General features: G+C 38.0%; 2 protein-coding genes and 1 pseudogene across 3 annotated transcripts; 1 reads left to right on the forward strand and 2 right to left on the reverse strand.

Annotated features, from left to right (window-relative positions):
• Positions 1 to 343, reverse strand: part of LOC148584198 (uncharacterized) — a 17,148-nt pseudogene extending 16,805 nt beyond the window's left edge.
• A 6,942-nt stretch (positions 344 to 7,285) lies between these two features.
• On the forward strand, positions 7,286 to 10,331 carry NF-YC10 (nuclear factor Y, subunit C10). The gene is made up of 5 exons (XM_059574306.2): positions 7,286 to 7,831; positions 8,866 to 8,950; positions 9,694 to 9,735; positions 9,855 to 9,972; positions 10,100 to 10,331. Exons 1-4 carry the CDS (start codon positions 7,376 to 7,378, stop codon positions 9,926 to 9,928), a joined length of 657 nt encoding a protein of 218 aa, XP_059430289.1. The 5' UTR covers positions 7,286 to 7,375; the 3' UTR covers positions 9,929 to 9,972; positions 10,100 to 10,331.
• Positions 10,332 to 11,954: 1,623 nt separating this feature from the next.
• LOC132163532 (putative catabolite repression protein creC) lies at positions 11,955 to 20,579 on the reverse strand. 2 transcript variants are annotated; one of them, XM_088519031.1, is made up of 11 exons: positions 20,169 to 20,579; positions 19,444 to 19,761; positions 19,241 to 19,349; positions 19,064 to 19,157; positions 15,232 to 15,319; positions 15,051 to 15,134; positions 14,237 to 14,333; positions 14,073 to 14,160; positions 13,750 to 13,897; positions 13,550 to 13,642; positions 11,955 to 12,556 (listed from the first exon to the last, which is right to left on the reverse strand). In XM_088519031.1, exons 1-11 carry the CDS (start codon positions 20,376 to 20,378, stop codon positions 12,140 to 12,142), a joined length of 1,746 nt encoding a protein of 581 aa, XP_088375157.1. In that variant the 5' UTR covers positions 20,379 to 20,579; the 3' UTR covers positions 11,955 to 12,139. The 2 variants fall into 2 exon arrangements, with proteins under 2 accessions (XP_088375157.1, XP_088375158.1); XM_088519032.1 differs by having other exon boundaries at positions 13,750 to 13,855; positions 20,169 to 20,575.
• Positions 20,580 to 21,575: the final 996 nt, after the last annotated feature.

Raw genomic sequence — 21,575 nt, forward strand, 5'->3', positions numbered from 1 at the left:
GTGAACACATAATCCGTGGTCGACCTCCTGTCATCCAAATCCCCTGCATAATCTGCATCTACATATCCGACAACTAACAAAGCACTTTTCTATTCCGACAACTAACAAAGCACTTTTCTATTCCGACAACTAACAAAGCACTTTTCTATCTGACAAAAGTGATGTCATACTCTGTAGTACCTTTCAAGTATCTGAAAATCCATTTGACTGCATCTCAGTGCTATCTCCCTTGATTTGCCATGTACTTGCTCACCACACTGACTGCATGAGCCAAATTTGGCCTGGTACATACCATAGCATACATTAGATACCCCACTGCACTAGCATATGGGACCTTAGACATGTCTTCAGTTTCTTTAACTATCTTTGGACACTGTGACGTAGAAAAATGGAAATGATTCGCCAAAGGTGTACTCACTGGAAATGATAGCGCGTCTAGGCCTGTCTGTGGCTATAGTGTGATGCTCCTTAACTCCTGAAGTAGAGGCCTCTATACCCTGAGAAATGTTCTCTTGCACTGGAGTCTCTAACTCCACTTGCACCACCTGCTTATCACTGCTACTACTTTCTGGCACCTGCTGCTCTTTATCTTGAGTACTCTTCAACATGGAATTTTCATCAAATATCATGTCTCTACTGATCACCGCCTTGTTTGCCTTCGGATCCCAAAACTTGTAACCCTTAACCCCTTTCCCATATCTGAGAAAGACACACTGTCTAGACTTTGCATCAAGCTTCGATCGTTCTTCACTAGGTACGTGCACATAGGCTAGACAACCAAAAACTCTCAAACCAGAGTAATCTACCTCATTACCTGTCCACACTTCCTTTGCAACTTTCCCATCTAGTGCTACCCTTGGTGACCTGTTGATCAAGTAGCATGCCATACTCATTGCATCTACCTAGAAAATCTTTTTAAGTCCAGCATTCAACCTTAGATATCGTGCTCTCTCTGCAATAGACCTATTCATCCTTTCTGCCACACCATTTTGCTGTGGTGTCTTGCGTACTATGAAATGTCTCTTTATACCATACTGCTCACAAAAATATCTGAACATGTCATTTGTGTACTCATTGCCATTATCTATCTTGAGGCACTTAACCTTCTTTCCAGTTTGGTTCTCCACTTCAGCTTTCCACAAATTGAACTTGGCAAACGTCTCTGATTTGTGCCACATGAAGTACACCCAAACTTTTCTGAAGAAATCATCAATATAGATCACGAAATACATATGTCCTCCCCGTGACGCTTTCTTCACTAGTCCCCAAACATCAAAATGAACATAGTCCAGAATGCCCTCTATCTTGTGTGTGGCTATCTTGAATTGTACCCGATTCTGCTTCCCTAGAACACAGAACTTATAGAAATTAAGTTTACACGTTTTAACACCCTTCAACAGATTTCTCTTATGAAGCTCCAACATGCCTCGCTCACTCATATGACCCAACCGCATATGCCACAAAACAATACAATCGGACTCAGACTCCACAGAGGCGATTTCACCTACAACTATACTTCTCAACAGTTTATAGATATTCTTTGTACTTTTCTGCCCCTTCATCACTATCATCGCACGCTTAATCACCTTCATTACTCCACCTTCAGACTTGTAACCATAACTGTTTGAGTCTAAGGTACCCAATGAAATCAGATTATTTTCTACATCTGGTATATGTCTAACATCACATAACGTTCTAACCACACCATCAAACATTTTAATTCTAATATTACCTATGCCAGTAATTTTGTAATGCGCACCATTACACATAGTAACTATACCAGAATTAACTGACCTGTAGGTATCAAACCAATCTCTGTTGGACGTCACGTGAAACGAACATGCTAAGTCCAGAATCCAAGAATCCACAGGATGCTTTGAATTAGATGCAACAGAAAGCATATCACCATTAGCATCGTCTGAATTGTCTTCCACTACGTTCACAGACCTTGAGGAACCTTTGTTTTCGTCGTCCTTATTCTTCTTCCGATCTGAACAGTTCTGCTTTATGAGCCCTTTCTTCCCACACTTATAACAATTGACGTCCTTCCTCTTCCTGGACTTTGACCGAGAATTCTTACCATTCAAACTATCCTTGTTACTGCTTCTCCCACGCTTGGTTACCCTTTACAATTAGCCCTTCTTCTTGAGAATTTTCATCATTGATTTTCTTCCTCTAATGAAAAGCCAATAGGGCTCCTGTAACATCCTCTAACTCCAAGGACTCTTTCCCTCATGTTTGAGTTGTAACCAAATTCTCATACGTAGGAGAAGTTGGGAGTGAATTCAATAGCATCAACGCCTTGCCTTCATCTTCGAACTTCACATCAACCCTCTTCAAATCTCCGATTATCTGATTGAATGTGTTGATGTGTTGGCTTAGATCCGAGCCCTCTGCCATCTTCAAGCCGTACAACCACTGCTTTAGATAGAGCTTGTTTGTCAACGACTTTGGCATATACCGACTTTCCAGTTTCAACCAAACTGCCGCTAGAGATTCTTCGTCCATGGCATGATACATCACGCCATCTCTCAGACAAAGCTGAATAGTAGCCACCACTTTTGCCTCAAATTCCTTCCAATCTATGTCCGCCATCCCTTCTGGTTTCGTCTCATATAACACCTTCACCATCCCTTGTTGCACCAACAAATCCTTAACACGTCTCTGCCATAACCCAAAATTATCGGATCCATCGAACTTCATCACATCGAATTTCGCAGAAGATCTGTCAATCCAAGCCATCTTCTAATTAGGCTCTGATACCAATTGTTGTCACCGTGCACAATTCTGCAATGGATGGTGAGATTCGAGAGTTAATTGTTGCACTTCTCTCCAAGATGGACAAGCTAATTGCTTCGCAATTCCATTGCCATCAAAGCCACAAACAGTATCGTACTCACACCTATCACAGCCAAAAACACTAGCCCATTCAACACCTTCACCCCAATATAACACAATTGTTCCATCACCACAAAAATCAAATTTTCCACACCAATCTCTACCGGAAAACCAACAAACCGAAAATAACCACACTTGTAACGCCCTCAAAACTAGCCTTGGCCAACTTGGTAGGATTATTAGCAATTACCCCACTTAAACCAACTGGTGGCTAAATGAGGAATCACTCCTCTAAGCATTATCAGAGTTAATGCATAGGAAGGTGAAATAAATATGAGAAAACTATAAACATTACAAGATAAGTATATTCCTCAAATAAAGACATGGAGCAACTAATCAATAATAAAAGGCAAACCTGATAACAGTATGAAGAATCTTAAGATAAAGTTGTAGTGGCAACCACACCCCTTTTGAGTCCTAGTAACAGGTTCCTTATGAGAGTAATAACAGCGTAAATCTAACGACTTAGTACGTAAACCTTACAGTTGGATATGATATGAGCCCATTTGAAAATGTGTTGTCTTTGTTAATACACTTTTGAAAATATCGTTTAGTTTGATAAAGGGTGGTGTACTCCGGGCGGCAATCGCCCAAGTATTTTAATGCATAAAAACTATTGTTTTATAAGTCATAACTCTCATGTATGGTCTACCCGAGATACTACCCATTCTCAGTAGGGTTGGCGCTGTCCCAAAGGACTTGTAATACAATGCCGATGCCCCGACTATTATACGCTACCATCCATAACACTAGTGGCACAGCCGAGTGCGACCTCGGGTGGCCCACACCACTAATGATGTAGATCCTGTAGTGACCACCCATTAGAGAATGGCTGTATCTTGGTCACGAAACCATTGGATCCAAAGCCCATATAACACACATATTTGACCATAAAATGAAGTCTATATAGTAAGCCTATGGCCATTATTCCGCACGAACCGGTGCCTATGTCATACGATGCATCTTATCAACTAGTTATTAAAGCAGTTACCAAGTTATTACAAAAAGTAGACATGCTCATATCATACGCGAGGTTAGTCAACTGACATATCGCACCTTTTTAAGGAAAATGTTCGTAAGTATTTACTTATCTCGTACGCTCGCTTAAGTCCTCCAACATCACAAATCCCTGTTATAACGAAATACGAGTCATTGTTATAAGCAGTACTAGAGAACTCTACGAGGTTCCATCTAACTAAAAAGGTCTACTAAAACCTTTGGACCACATTTTGGGCTAAGGGGCGTGTGACCTGTTCTCTAGGCGAGCGCTCGTTCCCTAGGGCAAGCATTTGGCCAGGGACTAGGGTTTGGCCAAAAATCCTAAAAACTCTTCTAGGCTTCTATCTTAAGGCTATGGGTTAGTACTTCTATTTGTAGGTTTTAAAATAAACATGCATATCACAAGAAAATACAACACAAGGAATCAAAGAGGTGTTTAAAATCCTTTGAAAACATTTCTCTTTCTTTTTTTTTAGGAAATAGGAATATCCAAGTACAAAACATATTATCAAGCAACTTTAAAAGGAAACAAAGGTGGTTTGGAAAACCTTTTCGAAATCATCCTTGTTTTATGAAGAAAGGCACAAAGACTTGTTATAGCAAAAACTTGGAACTTTAAAGAGAATGATCATAATACTTAGAAAAGCTTAGAACTTGTAGATATTAATAACTACGCCATTGTAAATCAAGAAGCTCATAAAACATAAAGGAATATAGTAGTTACCTTAACAAGCAAGCCTCCCAAGGATGTTTCTCTCTTCTTCAAGGTTACTCACAAAGCTCACACTCTCTCAAATATCAAAGTAGTAGGGTTTCTCTAAGGCTTCAGAGGCCTAATGAGGGTTGGGCTCGAATGGGGGTATGGGGTATTTATAGGGGAAGAAGTTGAGGGCAAAATGGAAAAACTTTTGAAAAGGGGCGAGCGCTCGTGTGTAATATAGTGTCAAGCGCTCGTGTATTGTAGCTTAGAGGGGTCAGAGTCGCAGGTGGCACGCTCGTGTAAAAACCAGCGGTCTGAAAATGGTCAACAAGCGCTCGTATGGTCCCCGGTCGAACGCTTGTGTACTGTTCACAAAAGGCCAAAAAGTGTTCAGAGTACGATTTCACGAGGGTGGTGTAAGGTTTAGACATCCAGTGAGGGTATTTTGGGCTTTTTGCTCCAAAAGTTGCTGAGGTGGCTTAAGGTTTTTTGTTTATGGCTGATTAGAAAGCTATTAACTTGTTGAGTAAGGAGTAAAAACTCTTTTAAAACGATTTAAAAAGTTGGGGTATTACAACACTGCTACAAATTCTCAAATTCCACACCAATCACAACCCAAGAAGAGATTTGAGAAGGTTGTGAACCCGTTATTTGAGAAGCATTCAAGACGGTGTGGTATAAGTCGTGCTTTGACTTCAAAGAGAGATCTTCTCCGATTGGTAAAGTGGCCAAAGGTTTGCATCTAGAGAAAGAAGTGGATATTTATGCAGCACTTGGGGATCCAACTAGCATTCTAGACAAAATCCTTGCTACCAATTCCTTCAAGTTGCTTCTCTACTATTGGCCGAAGGACAAAGCAAAGATGAAAAGACTTTTGAAAATAGGTCAAGTTGAGTGTGAAGGGAAAACTCTTGAAGCTAAGAAGACCCACACATGGTGGAGTCTTGATTGAGCACCACCGGGTGAACGGCCGCCTAGGAAGAGGATAAGACGGCTGAAATAAGTGAAGCCAAATATGGAAAATAAAGTCACTAAGACCTTGGGGACAAGGTCCAAATTAAGAGGGAAGGAATGTTACAGGCATTTCCATATTAGGCTAGCCGTATTAAGTTTATATTATGTTAACATTAGTTGGCTAACCGTAGCCGTATTAGGGCTATGATATTATTTTAATAAAAGTCTCTTGATGACTTAGCCCCTAGAAACTTTTGTAATATTTCTCTATTTAAAGAGACATGCAATGAATAAAGGGATATGAAAAGAATTAAGCCCAAATTTTGTGTTTGAAAATTCTAGGTTTCCTTAGAATTTAAGGTCTAGGTTTCTTTAGAACCTAATTTACCATGTTGCAAACTTAGATTCGTAATAGGAGCAGCCTCCAGGGTGAGCAGAGAGTACAATTGGAATAATTTTCAGCACAATCTAGTGGCCATGTTTGATTTAGAATCATGAAAGTGTAGGTAGTAACAGGAGCACTGGCAGTTGTAGTATTAGTGGGTTGGTTCTTGATTCTTCAATTATAATTGAGAGGGATGTGTAATGGGGGCCTATGTTTTTTTTGTTACAACCAAGATTGATGTTAATTAATGTTGCCTATTTTTGCTTATTTCATTCTTTCATCCCCATTTCCTCATTTCCCATATATTTTAATGTTAATGGTCATCTCACTCATCAATATACTACTGGAGCCTTGCTAGTTTGTAAGCATTGGCCACTTGTGATTGTTTTGTCAAGCTGAAATCAACCATGGGAGTGCTCAACGAGAAAAATTACAACCAAACAAACTTAACTAAACAAACAAACAAAGTTGTTATTAACAAAGAATTCGAAAACTTAAAAACAATAATAAAAATAAAAATAAAAATTCTTTTTTCTTCTGCATTATGAGCAATCATAATCAAACCCTCCATGCACACAACCAACCATAATCGAAACAGGAATTTAGAGACAGGTTCTTCTTCATGTCCATGTGCACTAGGTTATTGTCACATGATTTAGGACACATGTCATCTTATTAAACCCGTTTATTGCTAAACTTTTGTCCTCTAAGGATGGCACTGTCTTTTTTGACTTTTATGTCAACGTAATTCTCCCATATTCCTGTTCTCAATAGATAGCTCAATCGCTGGAGATCACGCTTCATAAAGAAATGTTAAAAAAAACTTCCATATTCTCCCTTTTCCGCATGGAATAGAAAAAAGAAAAAGAAAAAAATAAAAATAACATTAGGCCTTTCAATCAAAATGTGCTACCAAAGGCCCAAACAACCTAATAAAAAAGAGAAATGATAGGGACCCAACTTTTTTGCCCAACAAAAGTCCAACTTTTGCCTTATTTATTTTTTAAAAATAAAATAAAATAAAAAATGGAAAAAATGTTTGAAGCAACCCTATCTATTTTTTGTCTTTCTTTTATTTGGTATTTTTTAAAAAATGAAAATTGGTATTTTTTTCATAATAATGTCATTTTTTTCAAGAAAATGTCATTATTATGAAGAAAAATACTATTTTTCATTTTAAAAAAAATATTAAATAAAAGAAAGGCAAAAAATAGATAGGGTTGCTTCAGACATTTTTTCCATTTTTCATTTTGTTTTTTTTAGAAAAAAAATAAAGGATAAAAGTTAGACTTTTGTTGGGCAAAAAAGTTGGGCCTTTAGCATTTCTCAATAAAAAAAGTCCCGCAAAGTATTGTTTTTTCCTTAGTGCCTCACTAAATTCCCCCAAATCTGAGAGCACTCGCGGAGGCAGAAGTCTGAAGCTCAAGCCCCCTTAAACAATGGCCTCCTCCAAAAAATCCACAGCAGAGAAAAAAAGGAAAGAAACCAAACCCACAAAAACACCCAACAAGAAAAGCAATACCACTACAACGAAGAAAGATCCAGAAAAGAACAAGAAGACTTGCAATGGCACCGTCAACAACGCCATATCGATCCCATCTTCAAGCATAGAGTCCCAAGAAGATGAACAACAAGAGCGAAGCAAAAGCAAAAGCAAAAGCGCAAGTACAACCAAGAAAGCCAATAGCACCGCATCCAAGAAAGGCAAACAAAAACGACGAGTGGAAGAGGTAAACGACGTCGTTCACGAAGAAGAAGAAGAAGTTGGAGAGAAAGAGGTAAACGACGCGAAGATGCATAGGTTTCCAATGAATCGTATCAAGACGATCGCTCGGAGCGAAGACTCCGGTTTGCGCATAACCCAGGAGGCCCTGTATCTCCTCAACAAAGCCACGGTATCTTTCTGTTATTGATTCTCTTATTCATGAATTTGAGCTAGGGGTTTTTTCAGCTAAGCTGACTATATTTGCTGTTTGTTCGTAATCTTAAAAATGATTTGGAAACCATTAATATAAATTAACAAAAATTTCTTGTATTTTATTTTTATATAATTAGAAGAATCTAAAAATTTCAACGTTCATTCACAATATAAAATGTTAATAAAAAAATTAACTTAAATTTATTTTCAATTAAAATATATGCATATTAACTAATGAAGCTCAAAACGTTATGACTAGGGTGTTACATGTTCTTGTAGAACTCCACAACTGAAAAGATATGCCACTTGAATACCAGAAAGCCCTGCAGAATATATACCCCATAAGTATATTGGCTTTGTTGTTTTTGTATGCAAAGGTGATGAGCTCTCATGCACATCTAAAATCTAATATGCCCAAAAAGAACACTTCTGTATTTCATATTTGTAGCTATTTCTTATTTTATGCACTTAGTTAATTGAAACCTTTATTCTATCATGTTCATGTGATAAAATCTAAAACTATATGATAATTGTGTGCGTACCTGAGACGCTTGCGAGAGAGAGAGATGAGAGTACTATATGCAAAAATGAGAGAGAGGAGCAGAGGAGGAGCAGCTGCTGCAGGAGAATTCAACGGCGACAGTGAAGAGGAGCTACGGAGGGGGAGAGAGAAGAGAGTGTGTGTGAATCAGAAGGCCTTCGTGTGTGTAGGGTGAAGGAGAGTGGTGAAAAATGGTTTACGCAAATGAGAAAACCTTAGTAAACCGAAAACGTTTTCAGTTTGACCATGATTTTCAGCTATCCCAAGCACTCAAAAGTGAAAACCTTTTTCGGAATAGGTTTTACGTTGAAACAAACAGGGCATAAGTTTCATGATTAATAAAACATGATTATTACTTATAAAAGAAAAAGTTTCATGCAAGCTACAATGTTCGGGTTTTCAATTTTTTGTTTTTGGCTGTAGAAAACAAATGTGGTGGTATTTATGGATTTTACTTCATTGGGTTGCAGGATACGTTTCTCGAGCAATTTACAAAAGATGCACATGCTTGTTGCGTTCAAGACCGCAAAAAATCGCTGGGTTACAAACACCTTTGTAATGTGTCTAACTATCTTTTCTTTTTCAATGTTTTTGTTAATTAAGCAACATATAGCTAGTACTTTCTTGTTCGATGATCACATGGCCCTAGAAATATTGAAGATTGGGGTGAACTTTGATTAATTATATTGTTTTAGCTTTTAATATTTTGCTGTGTGCTGCACATTTGTATTATTTATGGATGGCATTGATTGGTTTTCAGTAGATCTATTTTAGCACGTTTATTAGATTTTGATGTATGGATTGATGCTACATAACCGGGGTTTGTGATCTTGATTGTTTTAATCAATGAAGTAGTTAAATGGCATTCTCTAATTTTCAGTGAATTTGGTTATACTTGTTATACATTCTCATGGGTTTGGTTAGTGATTAATGGAAGGAAATTCAACACCAATGCAGAGCTACTCATAGTTTCATATTTTCAGCTGTTCTACCTAAGAAAATTGAGGCTTTTGTGCTTTATGAAGTACTCTTTTACTTGAGTAAATGCTGTAGTAGCTTGACTTTTGTAATATCGATGGCGCAGAGAACTGATCAATAGACCATTTGCTCCTTTTGGTTTATTGGAAAAATGCAATTTCAGACAATTGCTTGTAGCTTCTGATTGATATTAACCATCAATACTGGCATGGGTTTTGAAAAGACCCTTTCAAAGTTTAATTACCATAAACCATACTAGCTTTTTGTAAGTTGATGTTATGTTATTCAATACTTATTGAATTGCTTCTTTCTTGTTTCAGCATTAGTCGTTTCTAAAAGGAGCAGATACGACTTTCTTTCAGGTATTTCTACGTTTCTGTCAGTGAAAGATTTTTCTATTTGAATATGAGATGTCTAAACTTTTCTGCAGTTTCTGCTATTAGTTGTGTCTGGTGCGTGACCCTTGCTTGTGTCTCTGTAGATTTTGTCCCTGAGAAAGTAAAAGCTCAGGATGCCTTGGCAGAGAGAAAAGTAACCGAGACAGAGACGGGCTAGGACCTTCAAAATGTGCTGATTTGAAGGGTATATTATATAGCCAGGTAAGACATTAAATGTTGTACAACTAAAGAGTTGATCCATGCGTCGTTACGGCTACCTCTTAAGGGTGCTTAGAACAATTGAACTATTTACATGTTGGTCTAAGAAGTGAAAAATTCTTTGATACAGGAAGATGCGTCTTAGTGGATTGCTTCTTTAGATGGCCGGCTAGCTGGTTTGAATTGAATCAGAGTGCCCTAGATCTAGAGTTTGTCTTTGTGATGACTTTTTTGAACAGAATGTTCTTGTTCTTGTCAAGTTAGAATGAGAATTGAATTTTGTGGAGAAGTTTGTTATTTCCTGTCAATCATGAATTTCACAAGTAATGGGAAACAGACCATGCCTTTGGTCATTTTTCATCTGGAATACCCCGATTTTATTTATTTATTTTTAATTTTTTGAACACTTGGGCACAATAATATTACAGCATAATATGATACATAATCGTGCTTACATTGACCAGAAACCCTGGAGTTCAAGATTTTCCCAACACAATGGCACATGTAATTAGGGCTATATATAAATAAGAAAGATCCTGCAAACCTATGAACAACCTTCGCATGGTCCACTAGGAAATATACTGTTTTGTTGCTTTTTCTTCCCTAATAGATGTGGTTTTATTGAAATTTTAAATCTGCTCTCACGGAGTGCTGTAGACCATTTTTTTATTAAGTAATCGAGATATTATTAAAAGTGTAAGGCGCTTTCAGGTATACTGGAAGAGCACCTTAGACCAATCTAACACCCTTATCAAATTCCTTAGGCGAATATGAGGCCAGAGCATAGTTGTATGTTAGATATGGAAATTTCCCCCATTTCTTTCGGCCCTAGATTCATTATCTTCTCATTTTTCGAACTTCTGAAACCCTAACCTCCCCTTCTCTCCTGCCTCATTCTCCTTCATTGAAATCCTAACCTAGTCCCCTGATTTGGTACCCCTGTTTTTGCTTCTAATGTCTTACCTCAAAATTCTCCTCTAATCTCTCCCCTGTTCATTCCTCGTGTCTTCTTCTGCTCTTTACAGATTAGGAGCATCATATATGTATTGTTAGCAATAGGCATAATTGTCTTTTCAGCGGTCTGATACTTTCTTCCTTAGTTGGATTTTCTTCTTCAGCATCAGATCTCTCGTGTGATTCATACTTGACGCCAAGCTTTTGGCAGTAGAAAGCATACACATTAGAGCCGAAATGATCTGGTCCGATCAAGAAATAATTAGGTTTAATTTTTTTTTTTTTTTTATTCTCAAACGAATGTGGTTCCTGATCATTTGGAAACAAGAATTTGGGAGAAAGTTTTTGGGTTTGTAACATTTTTCTAGCCCTTAATTACATTCGTCATATAGGAGCTAGAAAAATGGTAATCATAAATTTGCTCTTCACTCCATTTCAATTTATTCATTCCACTCCTTAAGTTTTTCTTTTTGGCATTAATAAGGTTAATGCAAAGTAGGCAATTTTAGGCCGCTGCGCGTGCAACCCCTCTAACAAACAGAGGTAGTCAAATGAGCCACTTCCTCCACTTTAGGGTAACATTCGGAACCCTCTATTGAGGGTAGCCACCAGGGACGAAGGAAGGGATGGCCCATATAGGTCATGGCCACCCTCCAACTCAGAAGGAAAAAATCATCTAAGGTAAAAACAAAAAAAAAAAAAATTATAAGGTTTAACAACACAATTTATTGGCCTTTGACCCCTACCCATACTAAACACTACCTCGTTTCCCTGGTAGCCACCCCCTTGCACGGGTACAGAGGTGGTTTTCTTGTTTTTTCAAATTTTAATTTTTTTAATAAAATATAAAATTATGCTTTCATTGAATTGGTATTAATCCCATTAATTCCACGTCAGCAAGTTAAGATAATTATGGACGTAAAGAGTGAAAGAACAAAAACAAGAAACTTAAGGAGTTAAAAGCCAAATTTAAAAATTCAAGGAATAAATTGAAATGGCAGAATTACTAAAGGAATATAAACACACGAGAATGACGAACCACAATTGGTGCAAGTAATATGCCTAACTCAATTTCGATTAATATGGCTGGCTATTCTTCTGTAAGAAAAAAGAAAAAGCAAAAGGAAAATAAAAACAAGAAGCATTATAGGGTACTGACTATCGAGGGAACAATTAAAAAGGCCGTGAAAAACAAACAACTTAGAGGCTTTTGGTGTTAACTTATAGATGTACGTACAGATTTATAACTAGAGGCACCAGTTTTCCCCGACACCAACGGTTGCTCCTTTGAACTAGTACCTACAAGGGCTTCTGAGTTGCTAGTTTGGCCCTCAGAAATTCCAGGTCTCATCCAAACCTTGACATGCCCTTCCCGACACGCAGTGAGAATAGATTCCTCCGTAAAAATTATGCCAGATTGGGGTTCGGAATGGACGCGGTGGGCGACTAATGGCGAGAGCTTTGGAACGACTCGCATGCTTGGTGCAGGTTGGAGAGTGCCCACCGGGCAAGCGCTGTCCCAATGAGATGATTGGCTTCCGGTACTGAATGTAGGGGACCCACCAGGTGGACACCGGCGAAGTGGCACTACGATCTCGTCCATTGACAAATCCCACAAAAGCAACTGTGTATCCTGTAAATATGTACACAAGTTGCATATTTAGAAGATACAAGTAGATAGATGCAATCATTTCGTTAAAAGATAACACAAAGGCAACACAAACAAAAATCCTGGGAATCAACATTCAGTTTAATATGAATGCATGAGACGAGAAGCAAGTGAAAACTTGTTTGCACAAAATCAATTAAAACCTTATGGGTCTAGAAATGTAGTCATTTCAGGAAAACATCAAAGTGGATTATTATGGAGAGAAAAACCTATCAATCTTTTTGTTTTTTACCTCTCTAAACTACCATTAGATGTTTTGAAAAGTAATAGTAAAACATTTAAGACCTGTATCACCATTAAGCAAATACCTCAGCACATACTTTCTAACAACTCAAGCCCAGCTTCTTACAATCAAGTTTCCCATGGCACTGATTGCTTGTCAAATAATTTGTCCAATGGCCTTAGCACATAATACAACCTGTTTATGGTGTTTGTCCTAGCATCTTGTCCTCCATTTTTTCCCCAATTGACAAAAATTCAAGTCATGGTCACAAGGCACTCTTTGTACTCTAAAAATCTAGAGACTTCTGAAATTCAAACCCCAACATCTAATTAAATTTGTAATCTTGACAACCAGAGTTGGAATTGTCACCAACATCAAGAAGGATATCAATTCAAATACATAAAGAGCCATGCAATAACCCACAACAGCAAGAAGTCTGCATGGGAGAACAATAGCAGGAACTTTTTACAAGTGCAGATCATAGATATAACCGGTTTTTAGATACACAAGCAAGCTTTTATTTCATATATTAAGATAAACATAAGAGCCTTTGACTCAATTAAAGATATCCATCTCTGTCTATTTCCTGTTCTTTTATTTAATTTTTTTTTTGTTTTTTTTTGTTTTTTATTTATTTATTTTGTGTGTGTGTGTGTGTGAGTGTGGGAGAGTGAAAAGGGGGGGGGGGGGGGGGGGGGGGGGTTGGTGTTGTTGATAGCGCACAACATTATTACCTGACCAACAGAACCAAATCGGTACATGGTATTTTCTTCTGTGCCATCTGAAGTCGGTGATGACCAATATGAGTCAAAAGTCACTCCACTGACCTGCGAGCCATCCTTTTTAAAATGATTAAGATGGTCATGAATATGAAACTCAAATCAAAACTTAACAAATCTCAAATTAAAGAGTTAACGATTTAGAAAAGCTTTACCCATGAGTTGTGCCCCTCGCCCCATGCCACTACCTTCCGATCTTCCATACTCCATACTGTAACTAGATCATCTTCACCACCCGTGAGAACATATTTTCCATCAACACTGACAAAAAGCATTAAAAGGATGTATGATTTTCTTTCTTTTCTTTTTTTTTTTTTTTTTTTGGAGGGAGGGGGGGAGGGGTTTCTTTTGAAGTTAGTAATGCTGTCTATGAGAAATGAGAATAAGGAAACACCATGTGATATGCAATATTAGAATATTCTGGAAATGTAAAGGATGATATTTTGACTGAGAAATAATCTCTTACATATCAAGTTACCTCCAGGCACAACATAGAAGAGCACCATAATAGCTTTTTCCACCACATATTAATTGTTCTTTTGAGTAGTCAAATACCCGCAGATACCCTACATTTAGCCCTTGATATCAGCACCTCCATTATAAGTGGCACTTATAAACAAAAATAACAGATCAAGAGAATACCATCTCTGCCAACTATAGCCAAATATGCACCATCAGTAGAGAAAGCAATGCTGTTGATTGATCCTTGGCAGATATGCCATCTAGCAATTGGATTACCCTGCAAATAGAACATTAAAGAGCAACAATAAGAAAGAGAGAAAAACATGATGATGGTAAGAACAAAGGCAAATTGGTTCAGTTTGTATCTACGATAAACTATCAAAACAGAGCAGAAGAAGGTTGTAATTCTTAGCCAAGTTGCACCACATGTGAGTAATGCAGAAGAAGATACGTCTCTGCATCTAAATACACATTACACATACACACACATGCACGCACAAACACATTGGTGCATGCAAGAAACACGGAAAGAACAAATTGTATTAAGAAAACTCTGCATGTGGGCCATGTGCATAATGTATCACCATGCTGTTTGTGAATTTTTTTTTGGATTTTCAAACATGATAAATTGTTGCCATGCTAAGTTAAGTTGTCCCTGTGCCTAACAAAATTAGCCAATTAGGGATAAAGTTTTGGTTCGGATAAATGCAAAATTATTTGCATATTTGCATAACAATGTAACATCTACAGCCACCCCAAGTATCAAACAACTAAAACATACCACACAGACAAAATCTCATTGCTGGTTAAAATCAATAACTGCTTATCAATTTGACACATGTTTTAATTGTCTAAGCAGTACCTGTCTACATTATTATTTTATTCAGTAATCTTGAAAGCTAAATTGAAATTAAAGTAGAAGATTATTGAACAGCTAAGCTACTTGAATATAATAAAGGGCCAGAATGCTATTAGAATATTAAATACCAGTTACCTTACTGGACCTCGCATGCGCCACAGAAAACTGGGTTTGATCCTTTATAACTGGAAAAGAAGAATCAGCAGTACCATCCTTGCACTATAATAAATATGGAAGTTACACCAAATTAGTTTGTGCAGTTGAGCAGAAAAATGGCAGGCTGAGAGAAGGCACATTGAATATAATTTAGGCTTGCCTTTTCATACGCATACAAGTTTCCATCAGCATGAGCAACAACAAAAGTACCATCACCTTTGGGAACCCATGCAATACCGGCACATCGACTGTTAAGAACAACTAGTTAGTTTGCAAATTAAGACTAGTAACCACACACACACTCTCTCTCTCTCTCTCTCTCTCTCTCTCTCTCACACACACACACACACACATTAATTATTTATTTATAGATATACACATATTCTTACCATTCAGGATAAAGAAAAAAAAGGCAGAACTTGCAATACAAAAGTAACAGAATCCAAAATTCTTCACCCCCTTTAATACAGGATCCTCACTTTTCATCTCAGCTTTCACTTTCTTATTGATGTAAACCATTTTTTGGCAAATTGAGAATCATCAGGTGTAAACCCAGCATACCATAAATATGTTGACCAAAAATTATTATTGATGGTGTGTTAGTTAACCATCTCTTAAGAAAGAATTGTGATTGAATCAACCCCATTGAAGGGTTACCGATAATTAAGTGGGTATTAATCATCACTTAGATGAAACTCTTGCGGAAGGTATCCTCTCTTTCTTTCTCGCTACTCCGGCTTGCTTCTTTTCAAGGAATTTTTTATTTCGATTTATGCTAATAGTTACCTTTTCTGGTCATGAACTAGAGTTGTCCATCAATCCAACAGCCGGTACCCCATAATTGCGCAGTTGTGCTGGATGAAGATCTCTCACATCTATTTTTTGCTACAAGTGAAAGTCTGCTTTTCTATGCTGCCTTCTGCCAATTCTTTATATTGGGCATTAGTTGCTTGAATTTGTTTACTGATCTTATTATGCAAGTCATGAAATGTCGTGCAAATGCTTCGGCTAATTCAAAAACTCTAATATGCGGGAGACAGGAGGAGAAGGTCTAAAAGGTTTCCTAGGCTTATAACAATGCACAATGTCAACTAGACTCACGCTCATAGACCCATTGACAAAACTAGTGTATGCGAATTGGGCTGTATGATGAGTCGAGTCCCAATTCCTATTGTTGTTGCACACCAGAAATTGCAAAGGGTTTCCTAAACTTTGAATAACCACTTCCATCTAACCATCTATTTGAGGATGGTAGGATGTGGAGAATTTTAGCTTCGCACTCACCATGTGCCATTGGGCTTTTCAGAAAAAGCTCATAAACCTAATGTCCCTATAAGGCCCTAGAGGGGTTTAAGAGTCTAGAACCTATCTCTTATGGCAGTTCTTCTTGAGGGTCCACAAAAAACTCTTTAGCAACCACAAGGAACATAACAGACTCTTTGTTAGCTTCCTTTTCAAACTGTCTGGAGCTTATGATGTTCAAGCCCTTTTCTTTTGTCACCTCCTTTTTCCAGTCTTCAGTCTCTTTAGGTTGTGTAAGAGCACACCTGACCACACCCATCCTGGGTGTTTGAAGACCATTCCCTTGCTGATCTACCTGACACAAGGTGAGTTGAATGCAACTTAGATGTTAGGATCGCCCCGACAATCATCATCTAAGTCCTGGAACTCATCAAGGTTGGGTTCATAGATTTGTTTTAAATGGCAAATATAATATACCAAAAATAAGAAAGACAGCAAACCTGAACCTTTGTTAGTTAACAAGAATGGACTGACAGTACCTCCAGGAACGTGGGCTGGAAGGGCTTGTTGCTGGAACAGGAATGGGTTCTCAAGGTCTTGCACTCACTGTCCTTTGGGCCTCAAATAAAGCTAACAAATAATCTGGCCCGCAGAACAGCTGATAAGTGCGAGTGTCTGGCTCTTTTATACTTTCCCTGTGTTGACCCACAGACTATTTCTTCCCAAAAGGACTCTCCTTGTGTTCTGCCTCTTTTCAAGTCTCTGTGGTTTAGACGATATAAATGGGAGCAAGAGTTGCAGCCTGGATGCATCTCAAGGGCATGATTTCCTGCAGAGACGTGGCAGCAGTACGAGTCAGCAAGACACTTGTGGTGGAGGCATGAGCGAGAGGTGACGGTATAGTGCAATGGCTCGTTGGCTGACAGAGAAGGCCAGCGGGTGAAAGCCCTAGCTCTGTGGTTTGCAGTGCAGTTTTTGGTCGTTGGAGGCGTCGGTTGGGTGGAGGCATAGTGGTTATGTGGTGCAATGTTGGGGTGTGGGCTGCCCAAGCCATGCAAACGGGCTGCGCTGCAGTGGTGGACTTGTGGTGTTGGGTGGCGGTGGCTAGCCGGTAACATATATAGCTGGAATCCTTTGGGGTTGGTTGTGGTGCAATGGTTTGTTTGGGATTTTTTTTTTTTTGTTTTTTGTTTTCTTTTTTAAATGTTTGTGGTGGTTACTGGTGTTTAATGGCGGTGTGGCTTAGGTGGTGAGGAGATTGTGTAATGGCTGATTGGTGGTGATGGGGCTCGGTGTGGTTGACACAGCTTTCTGTGGTAGACTAAAACCAATGGTGGTGCAAGGTGTGGCAAAATTGTTTCTTCAGCTTTCCATGGATCGTTCGATTGTTATGAGAAACGATTGACCCTGACTCTGATGCCAAAATTGATGTGGAACAATAAGAAGTTGAGAAGAAAAGTTGAAGGGAGAGAGAAGAAGCAAGGAAAAGAAGTAAGAGAAGAAGAAGCAGAAGAAGAGGGAGAAGGAAGAAGGCAAACAACCCATCATCTTTTTTGTTCATCAAACGCTACCAATCAACAGTACAAAATTATACTTAAATAGACTAGGGATTAATCCCTAACCCTAACCGTAGTGACACTTGGAGTGGCAGCCCACTAAAATAACATAAAGCTCAAAAGTAAACATAACCAGTCTGGAAAATAAATAACAAAACAAATAAAATGTGAAATAATGAAAGGCCAATAACAATCCAGCTCTCAATCACCCATCTGCAAAGTCATAGGTTGGGCTATCCTCCGACATCAACATCCATGCACGTGGGATTGATGGCCCATGTTTGGTGTTCCCACCATGACTTCTTTAATATTTCTAGCTTTCATGATTTTCTTGATCTTTTTTTCTTCCCATAGTTAGGTGTATCTAGTTTCTATGTAACTGGATTGCGCACGTTTTTTTAGTGAATTTACTTACCAAAAAAAAAATGCTTATCAAGAGAGACGTACTGAAGCCTACTACAACACTTAGGCTATGTTTTGTTGAACACTTTCCCCTCCACTCAATACTATTCACTTTGTCTAAAAAAATATCAAAACATTCTCACTTTTTTCACTTTTTATATCGCATCATTTACTTTTTACTACTATTCAAATAAAAAAATCACTACAAAACAAAACTTTTACACTTTTTAATACAAAAAATTCTAACACTATATATCACATCAGCTACAATGTCGGAGGGGAAGGGGTTGAAAGTGTATAACAAACAAGGCTTTAGCCAACTGACAAAACCTCCAAATAAAAAAACAACTAGTTTGCGTTCATGTGTCCTTTGCTAATCAGAATTGAAAATGCCCCATAAAGTATTCCTTTTTTTTTTTTTTTTTTTTTTTGTTTTGAGTTTGAGCCAAAACCACATCAAAGATACTTCCATGATATTGGATTTTGAATGTAATGTCAATTTAATTTGACTAATGATCATTGAGAATTAAAAAAATAAAAATAAAAAACATACATCTGCCCTGAGTTCAGAGAAACAAGATGCAGTAATCAGCACACAATCAGGTCATTTGTAACAATTACTTCTCACAAAAGGATGAAAATAAAATGTTTGACATAGAACAAAATATATAATATGTTCAGATGTTCGCCTCATACCGAAAGTGGATTTAACACATGCATGTTTTAAGACTGAGAAACCAGAACAAATAGTAAAAGAGATAAGAACCAAACGGAAGAGGAAACTAGTCTTGCCTGTTACTGACTGAACCTTCTTTGTTATAATGGTGGGCACCGACGAGCTTCTTTCCAACATCTTGTAATTGTTGTCGCAAAGACACCGAGTAAACTACAATAACATACAAAATAAGCAAGTCAAAACCAGCTTCTACCTAAAAGGATCCTCATTCATCATACAAAAAAAACTTTTACCATCTCCAGAGTACAATCCTATAAGCAAGTCATGTCCATCCTTGGATTCAGGATCAAATGAATGGCAGACAGGGTTTGAATTGCTAAAATGTATCGCCTTTATAGGATCCTAAGAAAGAAAAAACACTTGTCACCAACATAAATTCCAATCCAAAGACCCCAATATCCCCAAATACCACAGCCCCAAAATGACACCCAATTACCTTATCCTGCGAATTGAGGTCGCTGATAAATAAAGTATCCCCTACATTGAATATCAAATAGGTTCCTTTACCATCATAATTTGAATTAAGCATAGAATGACTACCATTAGACCCTGCGAATGAACTACTTCTACTAGTTCCATTAGTAGTTTTACTCGTGCCATTCCCTCCAACAAAATTAAGCGTCCGGCCACCATTTCCACCCCCTACCCCTAAGAGCCTTGCAGCTGCATATCTCACTCCACTGCTCGTACTCGCACTAGAGCTCGGCGCTGGCCCAGCCTGTGTAGGCTTGTCCTTGAGATGTGCTAGAGTTACCTGAAAATCACAACCCAAAAGTCAATATATCAAATTCATAAGATTTCTATAGCTTAGAAACGTGATATTGTACAAACAATTCAAATGAGTTTATTTAGGATTGACGGCAGTGAGATAAAAAAAAAATTGATCAAACCCTTGTTTTCCTAAACATTCCCTCAATTTTCTAAGCAGCCAAACAGAAAATCAGCAAGCTGGGAAATTTTTGGAAAAAGAAAGTAAAATTATTACTAGACTCGTTTAGTTTCACTCTTCGGACCCACCATGGAAACAAAATCCTTTTCCCCACTAAAACTAATTGCACTTAAGATTCAAAAATTCCTTTTCCTTTCATTTTGCCAACCTATTCCCCCTACTTTCTCAGCCGCCAAACGCACAGTGTCAGAGAGATTGAAAAGAAACCCTACCAAAGAAACGGATTTGCCGTGGGAATACGGAAGGAGACCAGGGGGGTGAGTCTTCTCGTACTGGAGCTTGTACCGTCCCTCTGGCGTCTTGAAGTACGTCTTCAGCGCCTGAGCTTGCGCATTCGTCGTCGGTGGATACGCCGTCGTTCCCGTCGACGCTACCGTCATCACCCCGTTCCCGTACCCATTGTTTCCGTTGTGCATCATCATCACACGAATCCGTTCCCCTCTCTCTCTCTCTCTCTCTCTCTCTCTCCTAAAGTCTTTTACTCTCTGCCTCTGACATATTGTGTTGCTCTGTCTCTCTTGTTCCTTCCTCCTTTTGTGCAGGCAGCGCCCGACGAGGAGGAGGGATCCTGTACGGCTCGTGCGTTAGTGTGGATTTTGGTCGGACGCTTGGATGGACCAATCATGAGTGCAATTGGTGGGCCATAGGTATCTTGGGACTGATCTATGGATGAGACGCAGGGCTTAAAGTGGGGTATTTCATATTGTATAAAAAGAAAGTGTTTTGGATTCGTGGGTATTTGAGTTGGTGTAGTTATCTTAACGAGATAAATTAAGTAAAAGTCTAATTATGAGGATCACTCACAATCAAATTGCTTCAATTTAATACATGGAATTATCTCCTCCAACCTCCTTGATTTTCCCCCTTTTTTTTTTTTTTTGAATTTTTAGACCTTACTCTCATGCGATTCTTGGACTTAGACGTTTAGTTGTGAAAGATTTTTTCTTTTTCAGTTGTGAAAGTATTTATTTTTTAGGGTTAAATGTGTTTTTGGTAGTTGGGATAAATGCAAAATTGGTCATTGTGGTTAACATAAATTACAAATAACTCCGTATGGTGGTATAAAAAATAATCTATAAGTCCCTATTTTGTTTTTTTTTTTTTTTTTTTTTTTAACATGTCCACACAAGAAGTGAAGAGAGGATTCAAATTAGTCATCTCAACTTCATAAGGCGTGGTCTCTACTCGATTGAGTTACTCCTTGAAGACTATATATATATATATATATCACTCTATACGGTATAAAATATGATTTATAGATCCTCAGGATATGCCAAAATAGCAGTTTACTTTCTCAAATCAATTTTCGTTAAGCAACTTAACAGAATTTGTTACTTTGTCACGACATACCCAATAAAAACATGATACATGTTATTATTAATTTTTTTACTTCAAAGAATGACAACTAGGATTTTTCACATCAGTTTAAGACGCCAACTAAGATTACACGTCATACTACTATAATAAATTAACATGTAGGAGAGAAGTTGGCCATAAGTTGGTTTGTGTTGTGACCTTAACATTTTCCAATCTTCTCTTATATTCCTAAAATTTTACTTCGTGCAAATGACGTGGAGTGCGGGTTGATGTGTAATCTTAACCAGCGTCCTAAAATGATG

The sequence above is a fragment of the Corylus avellana genome, chromosome 8 (assembly GCF_965113065.1).
Source record: "Corylus avellana chromosome 8, dhCorAvel1.hap1.2, whole genome shotgun sequence".
In the NCBI taxonomy this organism is placed as follows: domain Eukaryota; kingdom Viridiplantae; phylum Streptophyta; class Magnoliopsida; order Fagales; family Betulaceae; genus Corylus; species Corylus avellana.